General features: G+C 43.1%; 1 protein-coding gene across 1 annotated transcript in view; it reads left to right on the top strand.

The window, feature by feature from the left end:
* The window catches only part of ptprn2 (protein tyrosine phosphatase receptor type N2), a 111051-nt gene that overhangs the window by 52738 nt on the left and 35769 nt on the right, over positions 1-22544 (top strand). Inside the window, exon 11 of the mRNA XM_079576065.1 lies at positions 13303-13367. Coding sequence (XP_079432191.1) covers positions 13303-13367 — 65 coding nt within the window. The remainder of the gene's footprint in view (positions 1-13302; positions 13368-22544) is intronic.

The raw sequence follows: 22544 nt of genomic DNA, 5'->3' as shown, positions 1-22544 counted from the left end.
GGCTGCAGGAAAGGCGGCCAAAGTTTGACAGAGAGAGAGTTTGCACATTTGGATAAAAATGGTTTTCACTGGGAAGTTTTTTTTTTTTTTTGCATTTACATTCAAGAGATGAACGCAGAGTTGTTTCCCTCATCAGTCATTGCACCGCATTTACAGATGCTTCATTTCCAATAATAGCTTTTTGGCAAACAGAAAGTGTACATAACGTCACGCTAATGTTTATTATTTTTACATTACGAGCATAAGACCTGCAGTGATGGATTTAGCTCATTGTGCGCTCATTCCGCAGCCAATAACATCCCTAATAGAATGGTGCAGGCTGCGGGACTTTGTGTATGGAAAGTGTGTGGGAAAATGAGCAACACTGGGGTGCATTTCAAAATAGGTCGTTGCTAATCCCCCTTAAAAATGAACATTCCCCTGTTGGGCTTCCATCTGAAGGAGAAGAGGAAAAGACAATGAATTATGGATAAGTTTTAAGAGGGATATTGCTCCGCGGTCTCTGCGCTGATTTCCATTCACCCCTCCCCTCTCCTCTCTGACAGTAGCCGCGTGGCTCTTTTTTAAATCGATATGGGCTTGACTGTCATGGGTCAGTGTGTATGCATCGGGACGGCCCGTTAGAAGAGTGCCGATAATTCCCCCCCCCCCCCCCATATCTTCAGCCTCTCTCTTTAAGGGACACCCGTTTTCAATTTCACTTCAATATCCACCTCGGACTGACTCAGATGACACAATGAAATATTCCTGCCACTTCTCGCTGAGGAAATTCAGAATGTATAAATATCTGCATTAGCATAGATTCAAAACGGGGACAATGTTGAGGCTTAAAGTGCCGCAACACAATCTATAAAAACTATTTGTGGCTAGTTGTAAACACATTTCAGCACCAATTACTAAGCCGTCAAGTTTAAATGGGAAAATTTAATGTTTTTTTTTAATACTATAAGCATCAATAGCAAGACTTTGTTCAGTTGCTGCCTTTTTCATAAGGGGAAATGCCAAAGCAGCTAAACCCACCGTTAAAGACCTCAACGAACAATGTTTTTAAATGGATGTGATTCTTGTATTGATTTGGAAGTTCACATTTCTTCACTTGAATGTTTTTGCCTCCAGACATGTTTAAAATGTGCACAATCATCCAAATCTTTATTTTCAAACGTAAATCACAAATCTCATCACATTCGCAGTTAGGACTGGGACAATATGTTTTTTCCACAACACAATGCACATCACAGTATGATTCATATTGGTATGAATTAGTTTCCCCAAAGTAAATTGTAAAAACAACAGTACAAGTCAGATTACCAAGTTATAAACCCAAAATAAATCTGTCATTTGTCGAAATATTTGTGTAAAGTACCTAGATGTGGTGCACAGTGCTGCCCCCTCCTTCCTGGAAGACCTCAAGATCACTTTCGACCCACTAATGACTGAAAACAATGAAGTACTGCAGTTTCATTATTACGCGTGATGCCATCAAAGTATGGGAACTTGGATTTTTGATACAATACTCACAACATAAAATAATTTGTATTGGAATACAGAGTTAGATATTTTTAACTAGTAAAATAGTGCAGCCCAAGTGCCTCCAGTGAGGTTGGGTCCTGTTACAGGCAAACCTGAGCTGTCAAATAAAGAAGCCAATAATCGTAACCTCTAATTCTCCAACCCTCCGCTTATCCACCTCCTTCAACATAGAAAATGTGTGAGATGGAGGAGATGCTCCAGAGAGAGGTAAGAGGAAGTATTTTCGAGGAGAGTCCCGGTCGGTGGTAACGGGTCAGGAGTCCACTGTTGGTGCGTGCAGGTGCTAATGCAACACCTCTCACACCTTCGCCGCCTGCTGTAGTCGGGGCGCCCGCAGGTTGCCGGGCAGGGAGACTGTTGTTTGTGTTGGAATAATGCGCTGTAATCCCCCGTCTCACATGTGGCCCTAACACAGGTAATTGGACTTGAAGTGTGAGGCAGCCTGTGGCGAGACACACTCACAACACCGCGATCCACAATATGTTCCAGGGAGAAAATACACGTTGTTGTCTTTGTTTAAACACGAGCAGGTATGAAAGGACACTTCCACTGGCCATAGGTTCATGTGACACCACAATTTTCTCAGCAGCCTAGAGTTTAACATTGAGGTGGTGGTCATGGTACTTTTGGTCATGTTCAAAATGCAGATATTTCGTCTTGGTTCATGGTTCACATGTTTGTAATTCGTAGCCACAGCTGCCCTGGGGGTAGACTGACGGAAGTGAGGCAACCAGTCTGCACCACCACCAACCACTCGCTCACTCACTACATTCACCCAGGCTTCCTGGTTTTCCCAAACGGTCTCCCATCCAAGTACCGACCATCCCTACCTGCTTAGCTTCTGAGGTCTGACGGGATCAGTCTGGCCTTTTGTAGAAATATCAGACAAATATCAATATGGCAGGTTTTGGGACATAATTCCTCAGAAATTAAGATTAAGTTAAACATTGTAGATTTTCTGTTTGAAGATGTCTTTCATTAACCGTCTTGACCACTGAGTTTCGATGGCCGGTGTTACTTATAATATATGGTTAAATATGGTGCTTCTTTGAATTGATGACCTAAACATTTGTACCGCAAACGTTGGTTGGTCGATTGTTGTAAATGAAATATTGAATATCAGTGGTTGTTTCAGTTTTGTTTTGTCACTGACTTCGAAGACACAACCCGCACCCAGAAACTGCATTTTTCTCCCTGTTTTGAATGTAACTTCCGTGAAGCTTGTGCAGCCGCCTGAACACGACACACCACTTCCTGCGCGTCACCTGCCAGTGACTCTAATTAGACTGATAAGCAGAGCAAGTGGTTCCTGGTAATCAGCCCCACGGAGCCCAGACAGACGGCTAAATGAGGAGGAGATGAGCCGTGCAGCCCAACAGGTGTCCTTAAAAACACAGGGCTGTGCGCTTATACATGGCATCTCCACACTCACTTTTCCAGAGTTCAATCAGAGCCGGCTGCAGATACTGTATATATAGCACTGGGAGTTCTTTAAGAAGCAGCAAAAGTACGTCAGGTGTTTCTGCGGCGTATAGATTTAATCATCCTGCTGTTACTCCAAATGGCGGCCTCGTTTTCAAAGAAATTGTTTGAGAAAGTCTGCAGTTTGGTGATTGATTCGAAGGAGGAGGGGTGCTTATACAATAGAAGCAGTCAAACTGTGTATTTTCATTTTGTGGTTTGCATCCTCTTCCTGCCTCCCTGCATTTCGCGTTCCCTCCCTTTGCAGTCACAGCTGCTCAGATTTAGACGTATAATAATGATTATCACATTTTGTCTCTTAGAAAAATAGTAATAAAAAAGCCGTGGTGGAGTGACACACAAGACTCAAGAAACGATATCAGTCTAATAAAATCTCTGAAGGGAAATGTCATATTTCTCATTTTGACACCTGTGCAGGCTGTTGTGTTACACTTTCATATTACACCCACCACTCCCAGCTGTACACAGGCAGGATGAACATGGCGGCCTGAGGAGCAGCCAATGCCTCACAGCGAGGAGACGGAGCTCGCTGCCACTTCATCCAATCTCCAAGGAGACTGTCCACGCACCAACATCTGCAGATGTGCTCAGAGCTTTAGTGCCTTGGATTGGTTTAGCTACAAGACGCCAGCAGCAAATGTTGGCTGCCGCCTGACACCTCTTCTCTCTGAGACTGTCGTCAAAACCTTGTGTTATATAAAAAAAAAAGGAAAAAAAGATAATATAAAGCCTTGGAAATTTAATCTAGGTGTTCAGACAGTGCATTAGTTGGAAGAGTGAGGGAGACTTTGAAATCACTGTTCGTCTTTCATGCGTTCATACACAGGCGCTTTGATGAGTTTCTGTCAGGATCACATTAGCAGCTTTTGCAGGGCTGATTTACAATCCAATTTAGGTTGTTGTTTGTTGGATTCTCCCTCTCTAAGGCTAAATTTCCTCTGCTGCTACCTCTGTCTGATTCGTGTTGTCACATCTCGTCAGTAACATCCCTCTCCTCATGAAAACAATTGTGAACAGAGCGATTGGTTAAAGCTCTATGTTACGTATCCGCATTGTCTTCTATAATAAATCAGTCACCCCCCAGAACATATTGTCACATTATCATGTAAAGCATTACACTGATAATTGGTCTTTCTTCAGTCGAGACACATGTGAGTCCTTGGGGAAAAACACGCAGCGTTTGCACATGAAAAAGGCGTAGAATCCCCACCTCTTCGGCTCATCCTCTGCTACATGTTTCTGACTTGAGTGATGGTGTTTGTGATCTCTAATGACAGTCGGAACAAATCTTTGGTAATGAGGTCACATTTTCCTTCTCTGAAATCACCCTTCACAGCGCCTTAAAGTTGCCCTGTGTCGGACCCTGGCAAGGATCTGAGCTCCAGTGAACCAGTGTGAAACAGATCTCTCCTTCCTGCCCCAAAATGGACGCTCTGTTCACATGCTTGTATGTGTGCCTTTACCCGTATCCACTTCCTAATGTCCCTGAATCATGGAGCTCACATCCTGCTCTCCTGTTAATGCTGCCTTCTCAAACACTGGCCATATATGACAGCTTTAGCATATTAATTGCTTTATTTAGTGCTTCCAGTTAGCTTATTTGCTAACTTCCCTTCCCATGTTTGATAATGCCTTTATGGAAAACAGAAGTGCTGTATGTGTGTGCAGGCTGAAGCTCACATCTGTAGAGTGACGAGTGTTTGCCTCGACTTGAGCAGGATGTCTGCACCAACACATCATTACAATTTGTTCGAGCCATTAGCCGGTGGATGGCGAATTGTGGATGAAAAGCGAAGAGGCACGTGTTTGTGTATGTGGGCTGATGTGGTTAGTAATGTGCCGAGCTGCAGGAGACGGTCCGTGGAGAGAGCCTGCAGGATAATTGCTGGCTGCACGGTGACAGGTAGGGCTGCCTCGGCACAGCTCCTCTGTGGGGGTGGGTGGGGGCACAGTGTGGCACCTTCAGCCCCCCCCCCCCCCCCCCCCCCCCACCACCACCACCACTTTCAGATGTGTTCATGTCATATCACACATTCAGAGACAATCATCATCGCCTTTTCTCAATCATATGTGTAGGTTTATTTTTTAAACATTCGTCTGTACTAAAACAGCTGGAGTGTTTTCATGCAACTAAACCAAATTTGACTTTAAAACTGCTTGACAGGCGAAAGCAGCCCTAAATATGTTTTAGGTTGTTTGGGTCTATGAAGTAAATGTCAGTGGGAAAGCCTTTGAGAGCAGAATTAATAAGTCAGTTCCCATGTGTGCACACTTCCTGGGAACTGGGCTCGAGCCCAAAAAACTCACCGAAATGATCGCTCCAACTGCAATGGGTCATGTTAACGGACTGACTGGAGGATTCAGAGGCAAACAATGGTCTAAGGTGTTAAAGTTTTGTTGTTTTTTTGAGAGAGAGATGCAGTAAATAGTTTTTAGCAGAATCTTGGAGTGTGTTCAACACTGTCCTCCTGACAGTGCGGCTGCCAGCTTGTGTTATTAGAAAAGGTCACCCAAAGAGCAGGCAGCATGGCTCTGCAGTCTGCCGGACATCCATGATGGCTTCAGATGTGCAGTGTTTACGGCACTGTCTGTCATAATCCATGCACACTGCTCTTTCTGAGTGATTGTCACATGTGATATCCATGGCGTATGTCACACATCTGCAGAGTGTCATCTCTGAAGGCTGGAGTAAGCGGAGCTGACTGCCCTGTGGAGAATGCACAGTGACATCCGTGGGGTTTCTCCACATCTGGACCTGCTCGCAATCCAAGTCATTTGCCTGAGCTGCCTCTGCTCCCCAATCTCCTGCAGTCCGTGAAGAATTGGTGTCAGCACCTATCAAAGGCAAAATGCCTATTCTACACAGAGTGTCAGAGCAGCCACAATCTATTAATCAAGCAGAAGCCAGGAAACAGATCTGTGTGTGACTGTGTGCTGTGCCTGGTCAGATTCAGGTGAATTATTCAGCCATCTCTGAAAGGGCGCTCTAATAAGGGAGGATGCAATTATAAATGTGTCATGTGGGTTGTGTTTGAAAAAGGACAGGTCTGTAATGTGTTTGACACCGAGGCTATGGCAGGGTTTAAGATGGACATAAGATGAATGCTGATCCCAGTGATTAAAAGAGCCAAACTACGCCGCATACTTCATGTCCTGCTGCCTTCTGTGTTTCTGCTTAACGTGTGAAAGACAAAGCAGTTGTGGCATCCTAAACTGGATGCTTTGCAGTTCTACGTGAGACATTTAGTTGTCCGGATGTAAAGGTTTGTGGTGTGTTGATTTAGCCGAATAGCAGCAGCTAGTTTGTTGGGAGCACTGTTGGCTTATCCGCAGGAAGTGATCGATCAGGCTGAACAAACTGTGAGCCGGCCAAGCCCCCTGCCGCTAACAGCATGCTCCCCCCATGTGACAGACATGGCCCAATATGATTGGCACTGCTGATTGGATCTGAAGCATTAGTGATGTCATGGCTTCGGTCACACTGCGGGGGACAGAAATGGATGCTGCATTTGCGGCTTTTTGTTTGACCAGAAAAGACAAATTGTAAAAGACGTCATTTCAGGAACATGATATTAAAAAGAATCATATTTGTGAAAATGCTGTTGTTGTTGTTGTTGTTGTTGTTGTTGTTGTTGTTGTTGTTATTATTATCCGTATTAATAAGGAAATCCACTTAAAATCATGTCAGTTCATTGTCATTTCGCTTTTAAACCACCATTTAAAAAAAAAACATTGGATTGATTAACCACTCTTCGAGCTGAAAGAAAAAGCATTTGCTCCTTGTTGTTCCCATCCTTGTTTCATTTGCAGCAGTATTTATTTACTTGTAGAAGTCTTGATTTCGATCAAGTAACAGAACAACAATTTTGATCCTTGAACTAGTGCTGGGGGCCTGTTGTGTGGAGAACAATGCGTACCTATGTCATTTGTACGTTGTTTATCACCGGCCATAGAAAACTCACCAAAGTCATTTCTTATTACTCTTCTGAAGGGACAATATGTGTGGGTGCACTCCGCTTTGAGGTGGCCGATAAGAGGTCATATATGCGCTCTATATCATACACGTGAATGAATATGCTGCGCCACTTACTCAGGAATATTATTGTTTTTGTAGCTAGGATTGGGGCTGGAGAATAGGTTGCCATGCATGTTATCAGTTACTGGGATCAGGTGCACCCTATCCCCCCCAACCCGCGCCACCGTTTTCCCTCCCCCTCGCCGCGCTCTGATAGGTAGAGACAGCCATCATATGTGCGAGGGGAAAGTGATGGGCGGAATGGCAGCTTTAATATCGTGCCGATTGCCTGCTGATAAGGCTAACGGCTGTGGAGAGGCGTGAGCGCCAGCCCTCCTCCACAATAAACACTTTCATTTTGTTTGGCTGGAGTGACGGATGGAGGGAGAGAAGTGGTTGAATAGACGACCCGAGGAGCAGCGGAGAGACGAGCGCAGCCAGGAGAGATAGATGCCGTGCATGCGAATGTTACTCAGTATTAACAGATCAATCAGCCGCGAGCGAAGTATGCATTTTGTCAACTATAGACACGCATTTGGTCAAAAGGCAACTGCATGTCTGCCCTGCCATGATGGAAAACTCCCAGACTGTGGGGATTGTGGGTGGATGACAGGCTGACAGCTGCACATGGATCAATCACATTTCCAGCTGATGATATATTTGGAGAATAATCTTAGACGGCTGTCATGGCTGAATTGTTTCTGTGTGTTGCCGTACAGTCATGTACATACTAATTACTAGGGATGCACCGATACCTCTTTTTCTAAAACCGATACGAGTATGAGTACTGAGTACGAGTATTTAAATACTTGCGGATACGGAATACCGATACGAGTACAAGGCATTTTCTTCAACATACTTTTTGAAGTGAATAGACTTTTTCACAGCAGATTGGTTAGTAATTAGTAATTTACATTTCCTTGAGTAAAGTAGGCTACACTTTTAAGATGAGTTGTATCAGAATTGAACAGATGCCATTTTATTTTATTTTATTTTCATCCAATATTATTTTTAATTTGAATTGCACTGTCCATCATAGACAGAACAGCCCACGTCCAAAAGCTCCTCAATGCCTGTGCTTTATTAATTTACCTATTTTCATTTAACAATAGTATTGAGATGGTACTTATTACTACAGCTAAATGGTCTCTTTTTGCCTTTACTACTGCTCTATGTAGATTTTCTCGTGTGTTGATAGCAACTTATCCAGTAGCTACAGCATTTTTGATTGTTTTGCTGCAGCTTATTTTCGCTCAATATGGACATGCTATATCTCTTTATTTTGGATTTTCTGTGTACTTTTTAGTCGCTGGGTTAGTTTTTCAGATGAATAAGACCCTGGGCATAAAACGGCGTAAGAACCGCCAGAAGTGTTAGTCGCAAGTTAGCGGCTAGTTTAGCAACACTGCAGACTCCACACTGCAGCACTAACATTAAGCTCTGGTTAAATCCAGCACAGACTCTGATTTAGGGAGTGTAGTCTGTAATAAAGTCAGCTCTATGTGGAATGTTGTATTTCCACTAAAGAATTCTCCAGTTTGATGCTATTTTCTCTCCTCAGCGGAAAGGAGCGCCGGCCACATGTCAAATGGTATACGAGCGATCGCTGTTATTGTTTACTTCCGCAATTACCGCCGGATGTTTTGGTGAATGGTAGGCAACAGCTGATGCATACAGGCCTCTTACATGCTTTTATAAAATGATCAATCTGTTACAGCGCAAGAGAAGCAATGCCCTCTTCATGGACATTGTTTTTGCTGATTATAGGATTTTAATCAAATCTTTATCAAATATGAAAATGTAAAATGCCTACCACGGCCAACGGATGTGACGACATCGCGATCGCTCGTTTTGGTTTCTGGTATCGGGACCTCATGAATACAAGTATGAGTACAAGCATGTGGTATCGGCCCAAAACTGGTATCGATATCGGTGCATCCCTACTAATTACTTGCTAATACTTTAGTAAACCGTTGTGATTCAGTCTATTAAAAAATGTATTTCTCTTGTTTAACATTTGTTTTTGTTTTTTTAATGTTTTTGTGCATTAGAAAATTAAGGAACAAATCTCCAAGATGTGATACAGAATAGTAGAAAGTTAATAAGTGAGACGTTTACTAACAGGAAACATTCCTTGAGTATGAATAGCAGCCCCTCATGTCCCCAACACAACACTGCACAATGCAAATCTAAATGTAAATGTCCTTTTATTGCGCCTAACATTACAGCAAGTGTATCTAACAGACAAATGAACACGCTGGCTTTCATGACTTCATGATAACAAGTTGTGATTCCAACACTGGTGCAGTTTGTGGCATATGGCAAAAAGGAAAGTTTTTAATCAAATGACAGGACCATTTACTTCAAGCACATGCAAGGGAGTGTTTCAAAGGTCACATAAAATCAAGCTTAAATGTTTGTTCATGGTGTTTTATACATTCACTTCTCATTAATGTGCACATCAAGCGGCAGAAATGATGTTTTGAAATTCTTCTCAGATCAGTGATTGGAGTGGCCTTTCCCCCCTCTTCAGTCGCCCCTTGATGAGTTTCTCTGATGCTTTATAGGAACACAATGTGCGTGACTTTAATCTAAGCATATTACTCTTGAGCATGTAGATGTGGAGACTGCACAAAGCGTGTTATTATGAAGCTTGTTGTGTTATAGTGTGCTATAGATAATCCTTGATGGCGCCGTAGAATGACCCTCTTACAACACGTGAGCATACATGATCCACAATGACTTTCAGATCAAGAGGAATACATAAGGTGCATAATGAGACAATGGATAAGAAAATAATCAGTTCTACACATACACAATAGTAAAGGAAAGTCAAAATGCAATGCTTACCCCTGGCTGATTGAAGCTTAGTTAAAGCTTACCAAAATAGTTTTACTAAATATAATGGTCTGTGGAAGTGTTTTAGTTTAAGACATATTTTCCTGTATTGATCAATGTTGAGATGTTTAGACCACCCTTTAAGATTTTATGACTTTTTCCCCAAAAAAATCAGTACAGCCTTGCGATGAACCCTACTCTTTCCCACACTTTTCCATTCACAAATACTGACATGTTTGGTATCCACGTGTAGCACAAAGGACGACCAAGAGGATGTTGTAATCCAAATATGGCCATTTCCTGTCTGGGAGACCGCAGCAGCAGCAAAAACAACATCACGTGTCTTGCAACAACATCTCAACTACTTTAGTTGTCTTTACAGCCTTACAAACTTTCCAGGCTTGTACTTAACAATATTTTTGAAGGTTTTCTTTTTATGTCTATTATTATTTAAATAAGGCGCTCATTTTTTTAGATTTAGTCACTGAAAATATGTGCAGTAATCTATAGCAGTCTCAACTTAATACCTCTAAATGTTTTTTTTTTTACCCCTATTCACCTGCAGTGTCTCGCCTTCAATGAAATAGGCGTGGTTATGGCTCCCACAGAAGAGGCCAGAGTTTAAATTGGTCAATTTGACAACCAGTGCAAGAAGATGCTCCAGAAGATCGAAGCAAAACATCCTTAACTCAATCCACCCGGTCCAGTCCACTCGATGATATTTGAAATCTCTACTCTGATGGAAAATTCCTGCATGCCTTAGAGCCTACACAAACAAAAAGGCTGCATTGCCATAAATCTCACTGTATGGTGTTGTTTTATTTAATTCATTGGATTTATGTTTTTATTTTTCATCTGGGTTTTTTTTTTTACTGTTTGAAATGGGCTGCACTTTTCTTTTCCTTGTGTAATCCTGGGTTTTGAACAATCCAGTCGTTTTTCTCTTCTTTTCCCGTTGTGAACAACAGATGTCGGAGCTCAATACGGTTCGGAAACGCGGCAGATCAAATAAGGCTGCGGGGATCGCGTCTCGATATTAGCGATTGCACTAGATACTCTCAGACAATGCCTATTAAAACGGCCGGAGGAGGCTCTCTGAAATCAAAGCCGACATCTCTTTTCCACAGTCTGTCAGGAGTATTTGGTGGCTAATTTGACGCTTAGAAAATCAGGACGAGTGTGCGCGAGACAGAGAGAGGGCACTCCAGCGGGAGGTTAATACACGGGGGCGACCAAAAAGAGATGCCGTGGGCTGTTATCTGTACAGTGACAGAACACGGCGTCTATCCGCCGGCGTATTCTGGACACATCCATCCAGTGGGCGGCTAATGAGCGTGGCAAGTACATTGTATTTACATTTAAAGTGGCTGTTGTGGGACTGCCGTTTCCCTCAGGTTGATTGGAGAGTCCTCAGCTTTGATTCACAAGTAAATAGTGACCTTCAGGCTGCTTTGGCTGCTCCTGAGTCTCGCTGCCGTCTGCTGTCACTCAAACGCGAGCTGCGGCGGCGTGGATGTGTTGATTTCAAGGCTAATCTTTGGTAGTTTTCGCTCATCATGTGTTGCAGCCCAAGTGGGGTCCTCATTAGGGCCAATTGGTGGTGTGACCTTTTAGCGACTTGGCTCCCCCCACCACCCACGCCCTCACCCAGCTGGGCCAATTACCTTGCTCATTACCCCCCTCTTAAATAGCAGGTATAAGTACAGTAGCTATGGAGCAGTGATGAGTATGGGGCTAAATGCAGAGGCAAAAATATGAACTGAAAATGAGCTTCATCTCGGCCATGCGCCAGTGGAAGACTTGTATCGTCTGGCTAATGGGAGGAGAGTTTCTTAACCCTGTCCTGCGTGATGGACAGTGAATGTATATTTGACCTTTAGCTCTGCTCAGTCCACTTTGGGAAGCCCGGCTGACATCTAAAATGTAACATGGTGCGCGTCTGTGCGAGTGACAAGATAGAGTCATCAGTGTTCGCAGCAGTGCTAATAAGCAGAAGGAGGACTGGCCTGGAGATGGATGGCCGTCCTCAAAGTAGTGCGCTTAATTAGATGCAATGCTGCATACATTGTGGACTGAGTGGAATCATTGGGATAGATTAAAATACTAATTAAACAGGCCCTCGCTGAATTTGGAGAGTGAGGTGGGGTTCAGCTCTTCAGGGTCATTTGCATAGCCTTCATCTGAGGAAATGGGATTTAAGGGACCAAACTCCCACTTTCTTTTCCATCACATTCACATGCTAACAAATGAAAATCATGCCTCACTTTCCCTGTCGTTTCCATAATTTACTGTAATCTATTAAGAACCCTTTGATTTTGTTTGCAATATAAATGTTTCCATCAAAGTGAAGCATAAGCAGCAGGCTGTGTGATCTTGGGCGATGGATATTTAAGGTTGTTTCACTTCAGTTTGATTTGCATGAGAATATTGTTCATGAACAAAGCTGCGGAAATAGCATGCCATAGTTGATTAGATCAATAGATGTGAGGATCAGACTCCAGCGGTGTATTAATTACTGCTGGAACAAAGGCGCAGGCTAAGTTATTGTGTGTCGTGAGTCCTCTGTGTGTTTCATGATGAGCTGGTCTGACTCACCGTGTGTGAGGGCTAATCACTGCTTTCCTCAGGAGCAGCATGTTTGGTCACTTCTCATCCTCCAAGTATGTTTATGACACAAATGAAGTACTGCGTCCTGCTCAAGTGGCTTTGGATGCGATGGTCCTCTCAGTTCCGAGTCTTCTCTGATGCTGATCTTACCGTGTTATTTGATGCAAAATAATGTTGAGTTGATTCAGAATAAATTGTAAACACAACACATTGAAAAGGAATTGTCTGACCATCTGTTTAGTTTGTAAGAATCTTATGGATACATATTGTCGTAGTTACACATGTACACGACATATCACACACCATTTTCCCACAACATGACAGTATTTATGCGTGTTATCATTCTGTGTGATCAGATTTATCAAAACCAGGATTGATTATCATCACTGGTCCAATCCCTGACCTGCAGACATGTTGATTCTGCCTCTACAAAGCACATTTGGCAAAGTGATGTGAGTGATGCATACTGGTAATGCTGGCCCAACTCTCCAGGTCACCTTGAGAATAGTTGCTGAAGTGACAGTATGTCTTCATTGGTCCCAGAATGCCATATTTTCGCCCATTACACGCCTACACTAAGTACACAACATGTCAGAGTGAGGCACACCTGTCCCCCCACTACCACCATCAGCTGCCACACAACTGTCTAACCCTCAGCCAGGTTTTGTGTGTGTGTGTGGGCCGGTCATTTTCTATGACCAGTTTGACATCTGACTCACGCCGCTACATCCCTTGCATCATTTCTCGGTTTCACTTGTTCTTGCCTTGGGGAAGTGAAAAATCCGCTACTTTGTCATCCTCACACCTCCTCTGCTTTTGTCTCTGTGCAGTGCAACACAAGCAGCAGCTGGAGAAGGAGACGGGCCTGAAGATCGTGGAGGCTGGAGTGAGCGACGTAAGTGATCCAGCCCGCGCTGCTGCGGCGCATGCGAGGGCGTGATTGTGTTGTCTTTAGGGCCGACGGGACGGGAATAACGCGGCGATTTGGCATCCACCTGCAGCTCCCGTCGCGCGCTAATCTTCAACCGCAATGAATTCAGACACACAGACTCTTAAACGCGGCGCTTTCATTACCCGCATTCGTTTCCTTCAGGTCCCCGAGTGCTGTTGTTGTCACCATGGCGAATAAAACATAACGCGACAAAAGCTTCGCGAATTTAGCGAAACTTAAAGAGGATCACGCCGCAGAGCCACAATAACTAGATTACCTCGAGTGCCGTCCCTTTTGAGGGGGAGCAGCGATGCTCCTTTGACATATTCATTGTCAGAAATTAAGAGGAGTACAGAGGGACACTCGGGATGCAGCGGATGAAAGCGGCGCAAATGTGTATTCATTCAACACTGATAAATATTCATATATATCTGAGGTAAGGATCTAATCAAGCGCCCATTGACGCATCATAGCCCTCCGCGCGCACTTCTGCTAAATGAGCTTCTCTATGGAAATGAGACAGACAGCCTCAGACCCCTGAGCTGCCCTGATCACGAGGCATGCTGGGAGCTAAATGGATGTGGCCTGTGCATCGCAGGACAGTTGCCAGTAGCAACAAGCAGCGACACACACGGTATAGACGAGATCATTTTCCCCGTCGTAGTGCCTCCTGTGATGTCTCCCTTTTAGTGTCACTTCCATTCTTCGCCCATCTGCCTCCCACTTATATCTTTTTTAGCCGTGCCTTTTTTTCATCGCGGCCCACATTGTGTCTCGATCACATTCTTCTCAATTATCTATGATTCAAATTTCCCCTTTTTATATCCACTGTGACTTTTGTCCTGTGCTTTGTCTGCCTTTGCGGCTTATTCCTACGCTAAGCCCGTGCTGGTACAAGGCCCTGTTTGTCATATTGGGCCTATTTGTAGATAATTAGCCGCAATAATAGCCTCTCTGCAGGAGCCAAGTCGAGGGAGGGAGGTTGGGGAGGAAGGATGCATCTTCCACCTCATGGGGAGAAAATCTGCGTTCAAACCAATGTCGGGGAAGTGCGGCGCCGACTCTACTGCGAATACAGAGTTGGCAAAGTCAAAATGCTGAAAACTCTCACTGAGCATTTAGCAGCTTTAGTTAGGATGTGTTGATCTCACCAATTTGAATCCAAGAGTTGAGAGGAAAATAGTAGCTTTTGACAGCGATGCCAAAGAGTGGGCTTATTAAACGCATTACTTTAAAATGCGGTATAGCAAAAGCCCGCTCTCAATAGATTTGTACAAAATTGGCCACTTTTATGAGTAAATGTAAGACAGTGGCTGCCTGCTTATTACGGATCAGGAATACAGTGGCTGAAATGGCGTCCATAAGTGGTTTAGTGGTCAGAATAATGAAGTCTGTGTCAAAGTGCGCACACCCGGCGCTTGTATGGACGCATTGTGGTTGCTATCATTAAGTCTTATCACTGACAACGCCCCCCCTTTGCGGTTTTTATTTAAGAGGTGACAAATGACAAAACAGCTTAGGAAGATGTCCAGATAGAGCCCTCGTCAATAGCAGTAGATGCGGACGAGGATAAGCAAATGTCAAAGTGGGGGGAAGGAGACATCAATCAATACGCACTGCAATATCTACTCCATTATAGATCGCGAGGAAGTTGGCTGCCCACGTTGGAGAAAAGATGAGGTATTTGTGTTTTTCTGCCTCTACAATATGCGCATGGCATAAGTAATCATTTCGTATGTGTCCTTAAGAAATCTGGGTAAGGACACAAGGTAAGCTCATGATTGTGAAATTTAACTAACGCGAAAACAAAGCTCTTCATAGGGGTTTTTAGCCTTTTTTCCCAATGAACCTTTCACACATCCAGGAGCAGCTTACATTTAAGGGAAGATTGAAACATGGACTGCTTAACTTATACAAAAACACATGTATTTCAAATGAAGATCTTTTGCAGTTCGATCTTGTAAAGCAATGTGATATGTGATCCCAATGGAGGACAGTTTGTCTTCTGTTTAATAACGGACATTTAGATTGTGATCTAGATATTCGATTGTGATTCATTTTGCTGTTGTAGTCACAATAATAAGTTCCGACCCTGCCTTGCGTTCTCAGACATTACCACTGTGACTGTATCCTCTCTCTGTCACGGACTTGTCACCTATAGCTGTACTGTGTCCAGGCGACAGACGAAAGAGTAGCAGTTTGCTGTCAGTCACAGATGCTCCATGGCCAATAATACCATGAGGAGAGTGGAGAGAAAATGTGTTTTTTTTTCGAGAGGATGCTTGTATTGGTGAGATGTTTTTGAAACCAATTGCTTCGGTTACCCAGATAGACAAGCAACGTTGGATCAAAGGGCCAAGGAGAGAAGTGAAAAGAGTATACCAATGTGCATTGAAAAGTAATCTAATAATATAAGCTGAATTGGATTTATTTCTGAATGATTGCTCTGAAGATGAAAACCCCTATTGACCTCAATGGCAGCTGTTAATAATTGCTGTCTCTCACATAGAAATTTCCAGAGCAAAGTGCATAACAACATCGAATACATCTTCTAAATTAAAATCAATAACACAAGCCATGCACTTGTAATATTCCCTTACTTACTTCCTATAAATATTTATTAATACTAAGAAAAGCAAGTGAGGCCGCCAACACGGGATGGTCCCTATGTGATTAAGTTAACGGTTAAATTGAGATTCATTGACATTTTGACAGCGGGCTATGTTGGAGATAACTCTGGCAAACTGCTTATAGGCTCTCATTAAATAAAGAATTCCCCCTGCTGCACATTCAGCCACTAAATGTAAATCATATGTGGCAGAGACACTCTGCTCTGTGTCTTTTGGTTTTCTATTTACAGAACACTATTCAGTCAAACGAACATTTATTTTTACATTTCATCAAAAGTACATCAAAAGACATACTATTCATCAAAGCTATTTCAGTAATCATGTTAGAATATGCAGAAAACAAAAAGAAGGGATATTAACCAGTGACCATGGAGGCCTAGAGGTCTTACCTCACAGTCAGAAGGTTCCAGGTTCCATCCCATGAGGCCTTCCTGTTTGGAGTTTGCAGGCTCTGCCCTGTTTCCTCCAGGTGCTCCGGTTTCCCCTACAACTAAAAAACATGCACAATAGGTTATTATTAGCCAGGTGATTCTGATCATTAACCTAGCTCCACATCTGGACACGGGTCCCCAGGCTCCATGCAGCTGCCCTTTGTTCCTTACAGGTCGCCCCAGTAGCATCAAAGAATTGGGTCAAATGCAGATGCACCATTACACCATGTACAATAGGGGCCAGGACTCCCCTGTAAAAGAGATTCTGGAATCTCAGGGAAACGTTCCTGATTAAATTTCAATCTATGTTTTAACAAACTTCAATACGAGCGATCGCGATGTCGTCACATCCGTTGGCCGTGGTAGGCATTTTACATTTTCATATTGGATCAACATTTGACTAAAATCCTATAATCAGCAAAAACAATGTCCATAAACAGGGCATTGCTTCTCTTGCGCTGTATCAGATCTATCATTTTATAAAACCGAGTTAGAGGCCTGTATGCATCAGCTGTTGCCGACCATTCACCAAAACATCCGGCAAAAATTGCGGAAGTAAACAATAACAGCACTCGTATTACATTTCTTGGTTGCTTCTAGCCAGATTATGTGCATTATTTCTGTCCAGTCTAATTTCTGCCCTAAAGGTGCATTTAGCATTTTTTTATGCAGAAAAAAAAAGTTGATATTTGTAGGTATTTGACCTTGTAGTGACCCAGCGGTTGTATGAGTGGTACGCATGTTGAATTTACTTTCGATCACAGTGGCCCCTACAACGCTCCAGGATCAATTGTTTTGGAGGTTTCCTGGTGAGAGGCTCCGTCATCATTGAAAGCCTTCCAAAAAATGTATCCTGGAGCGTCCACTGTGACGGAGAGTGAAGGCGCCAACCTGACCACTCATACAGCCGCGGGGTCACCACAAGGTCAAATACACACAAATATCAACTTTTTTTTCTCACATAAAAAGTTGCATAATGCACCTTTAACACATGATTAAACAGACTCCATTGCTGAGTCATCTAGTTCAGAGGTAAATATGTTTATTTTACATGTTGTAATGGATTTACTAACATGACCGATTAATGATTACCTCACTGTACAGTCATATATATATATATATATATATTGTAGGAAGGCTTTTTACAAATACTTTTCTCTCAAAATGCCATGAAGTCTGGGCATATTTGCAGTTGGAGTCCTTCAGGCATAAACAGAAACAGAGAGGTCATGTCGCAGACACTTTGAAAGAATGTCAGAGTGTTATGAAGGCCCAGTCCAAAGCCGCATTATCTCTCTAATCAAAGGAAGAGCTGCCGCGGCACAGAGTGGAGCCTGGTCTCCCTCCGAGGTCGCATGTTATAATGACCCCTCACCACGGATCTCAAGGCTTCTCTCCAATATCCTGTGTCATAATTAAGGCCCAGGCAAAGCTATATATGAAATCACTACAATAGACTCTCTCCCAAATACTGTATTACTGTTTCACATTTGCTCCATAATTGCATATAGTTTGTCAATTTGAACAGCTGCTTCAAGCTGCAATTAGGCCATTGTACTGATTTCTGCAGCATTCGATCTTCCCTTAAGTGCTCGATGAAGCGTCTGGTTGAAGCTCAAGAGTTTTCACGCAAAGATGAAAAACGAAGACGACAAAAACAACATTTGCGACCCTCCGTGGAGCCACAATCTGCATGTAACTTGTATATTACCCGCAGGGATGATCGCTTAAAATTAGCATTTCTTTTCTTTTTCTTTTTTTTTTTTGCGCTGAAACACTTTTTTCATATAAATATTTATTCCTTGCGCTTTTCGGAGCTATGTCGCGGTTATCAGCCAGCATCAGTGCATTTGGCTTCCCTTTAATCTGAGCAAGCCCGAGCGCTGTATAGCACTTAATAGCAAATAACTATGTCAGCAAACGCAATTCCTCGGAGCGAACGGGACAAATAATTTCGACTGGGACTTCAAAGAGAACTACACTGACCATTTCCTCACGGAGAGTAGGAATAGGAAGAAGTCCCGCACCACTGCCTTAAATAAATAAATAACCGTGATAAGAGTTGTACAAATTGATCTCCCAGCGGCGTGGATAAAGCACGCTTCACTTCAAAACACGTTCCCCCATGTTGGCCGCCTTTTTTATGCCGGGCGATGTTGAGAAACAGTGTTATGTTAATTTCGAAGAGCTTGTTCTCCAGTGCATCAAACAAACTTTTAAATGGGTTTGTTACACCCTCAAGTGTGTGGTTTGAGTCGACTTAGGACAGTTAGTAATGCCACCTTCAATCTTACTATGAAGGTTGGTCTACAGTGCTTGTGTTTTTCAAGGATCACTTTTTATAATTTGTGTATCGGAAACATGCACTGCATCATAACATCAGCAGGTGAGGAGCAGGTGTAGAGAGTTCCTGAGAAGGACAAGTTACTCACTGTGTCTGAATGTCCACACTTTTCCCTGTGTAGTATGCTAGTTGTCACGCCATTCTGTAGTGGTGTCCGAATGTCCAAAGAAAAATAAAACGCACTCAAAATCTCTCTCAATGCACTCTGAAAGGTTGTGTGCAGCGATGGTCACTAGAGGGTTCAATATAGACCACAATGCGTAGCGTCAGAGGAGAGCAGCCGACAGCGACAGGTCTTTGAACTAAACACAAGGTGAATGCTTTAATGGCGTGTTGCTTATTTTTCATGAATAAACCACTTAAATGTAGCCTGTTTCGGTGAACAGTGGCTAACACTAGCTGCTTAACTTTAGCTTGAGCTGTTAAATGATCGACAACTTCAATAATCCAACTTCATTCATGTAAAATCTATGTTAAATTATTTACCTGACCAATATATTTTCTACAAATACTTGAATTTGGTCAGCCTTTATTTCAGAAATACGCATTGCAGGTATCACAAAATAGTCAACAATTTTAAAGCCATTGATTTGCTAGCACACCTTTAGCTGAAAGTGAAAGCTTGTGTTAACTGTCTGCTTCCTGCAGAGGGCGCTCCATACCCGTTTAGAAATCCTGACTAGCCCAGTCTCTCCCTTCTACATGTATTTAAAATAGGATTACGCAAACATACCTGAATAAAACAATACATAATATGAGCATCATCATGTTTAAAGTAGAGAAATGTGAACAAAATATCCATTCTAAAACAAAAGCGTTAGAGAAAATATTGATCAAATCACATATAGGCTTTGTGTGTGCCCTGGCGAACATGTCTATTTGCACCGGCCAATCAATTCCACATTGGCCCTCGAATGCCTTTTCCACATCGACAACCCATCCAATCTCCTTCAGACACTGTAATAAACCCAAACAATGAAAAAATTGCCGTCTATAAAAATTTCAGCAGTGGGGGCAGGCCAATCTGGCTGCTTTAAAAGTGTCTGAAATGCCATTACAGTGGCCGATCTGGATGTGAAATGTCATAGAGGAGCAGCCCCACTGTGCCCGCAGCCCTGAGTAGCTCCAGCTCTTTGGAGAGTCCAGCTGCCTCCCACTGATGAAAGCTCCGCTCCTCGGCAACCTTTTACCATCAGCTGACCTTTGGGCCGCAGAAATGCCTTTGATACCGCGCCACGCCGTTTGGTATTTGGATCTCTCTATAGCATGAGTCCGGCCTTATCCCGCGGGCACGGATGGAGCGCGCTGCTTTTAATGAGCATCCGCATGTAAAGTGTTTACACGCTCACCTCCGGACGCTTTTATGTAGCGGGCTTTGTTAAGGATAGGTACATTTTCTTTGAATAGTAGACAGTGGTATTTTATACGCCGCGTGTTGAAGGGCAGTGCATTGTCCTTTTGTACGGCGCCAAATGAGACTTTTTCCTATGTACTTGAGCTGAAAAGAGGGAAAAAACTCAAGGCTTTTGTGGCCAGGGACATATACAATTTCGAATAAATTGTAGTAAATTTTCATATTCATTTTCACTAACCAAATGCCTCAATTATCAGTCTTTGATACTGTCATCTGAAATAGTTTTCCATCTCATACAAAGTGCTCATCGCTAATATAAAAGTTTGTTTAATATGTATAATCACTGTTTTCAAATCTACAGCTCGCTGTAAAATCGTGGATGTGATTGTCGCCATCTCGTCTTTTCAATTTTGGCTGCATAAGAACCATTTTAAAGATCACAGCTACATAGTTGAGGAATGAACAAAAAGCTAAGCTGACCAAGAAATAGTTGATGAATGTTGAATAGCATTACTCTGAGACAAAGTTCTCTGGCATTTGGGCTTCTCTCTTGAGGGGATCGTATCGCTTCCTGCTACATCTGTTTTGACTATGTCCCCAGAATGCTTGGTTTTTAGGCAGAGAAGTGGCACACATGAAATAAATCTGCTGGATACTTTTATCGCCGTGGCCCTCAAAGCAGACGTGGAAGCTCTAATCTTTAATAATCTTGTGGCGTTGCACTCATGACTAAATTCAGAGAGAGCCCGGACGTCCCGCTGTGTGCCCCCAGTCTTTGCTGCTCCAAATGACTGATGTACATCTGAAGAAGCCGCCTTGTGCCACACTTGAGATTTTACGCTGCTGTTTAGAACATACGTCTTGAGAAATCAGTATAGTCCATGGGTTATGTGAGACCTCAAGGTCCTGATGCTGTGTTGTTATGACAACCCAGGCCCATGACACGCTGCAGTCTGATTGGAGCAGGCGACCGAGCGCTTGTGGTAATTTGGTGAGTGAAGGCAGTTGAGTGCGGGTGCCTGGGGCTACCCGAGGGTGGGGGGGCCTGTGGAGTCCACAGCTGGAGTGCATGGCACAGGTTTAAATGTCAGCGATGAGGCGGATGCTCGTGCCATTTGGCCTGACGTGCTGCATGCCGTGGGACTGGCAGCGGGACGTGGGGCGCAGGGTGCACTCGGACTGGGCCGCACAGCTCTCACCTTCTGCCATTTATCATGCGCCACTCGCTCAGTGCATCTGGCACCTCCGCTGGTACGGCTGCTTCAGGCTACAAGCACAGGTCCATGGGAATGTGCGCAACCAGACAGAGCCCGCGGTGACTCTTCTGTTTGGATCAAGGCCGTCCGGCATCAGGCCAAAAGATTCTCATTTACATCCACAGGTGCCAACTGGAAGTAGAAGTTGAATCTAATTAAAAACAGAATAATATAAATATAAGATGTGTGTTGACCAATAATATAACACAGTTCAAAGCTCAAAATGTTCAATTTAGCATAGTTTATTCTAATCTATAAGCAGCAGTACAAAACCAACAGGCCAATACAGTATAAAGTTAAAAAAAAGGAATGTGAGTTGTCAAATGCTTTATAGCGATATTTGTGGAATTTAAATTAAATGAATTCCGTATTCTGACCTTATCTCTCTTTTTGTATTCAACCACTGTCTCACATTTAAAATATATCTGAATTCCTCACACCTAAATGAGTCTCTTTCAGCACAGAGCATTGTGAGTTTGGCTGATATGCAGCAGATTAATTATTGCTCAGTGAGCACACAATGCAGAAAGCACTTTGCTCACAGTAAATTAAATGTAATCAACTGGCTTATCATTTTTATTGACTTTAATTGAGTGTAATTGCGGATGCTGCTGTAACTGCCAGTTACTTTCTCCATCACAAGGTCAGCTAAATTGCTTGATGAGATGTTATGGTCTTCATATGATGACCTTGATATGGAGTCTGTGTGAACATCTTCCATCTGTGCAGATAAAGCATGAAATCAGACTCAAGTGGCTTCTCACTCGTGTTCAGTCCTCATCAACACTCTTTAGCTGTTGTGCTCCAGTGGACGCACTCCATTCAAATACTTTATGTGCGTAAATGTGTCACTTTTATTGTTTGCACAGTAGTATTCACTTAAGCTAATATTTGATCACTAATGTCTCCATATAAATCTCTTTAATCTGCTATAAGATGCTTTCATCTTTAAATGTGATGTAACCATTGCAAATACAATGCACAGCAGTACAGCAGAGATCAGCGCTGGATATGTGCTGTGCACTGAAGGAGGGTCCTGCTGTGATGGGATTTTCACATACATATCACAGTCTATTTACATAAGTGGGCTCACCATACTGGCTGATGGCTGCACATGCACAGATGC

This window comes from Gobius niger (assembly GCF_951799975.1).
Source record: "Gobius niger genome assembly, chromosome: 18".
NCBI lineage: Eukaryota > Metazoa > Chordata > Actinopteri > Gobiiformes > Gobiidae > Gobius > Gobius niger.
Note: the sequence above shows the minus strand (reverse complement) of the source record. Positions and strands in the feature narration are given on the sequence as shown.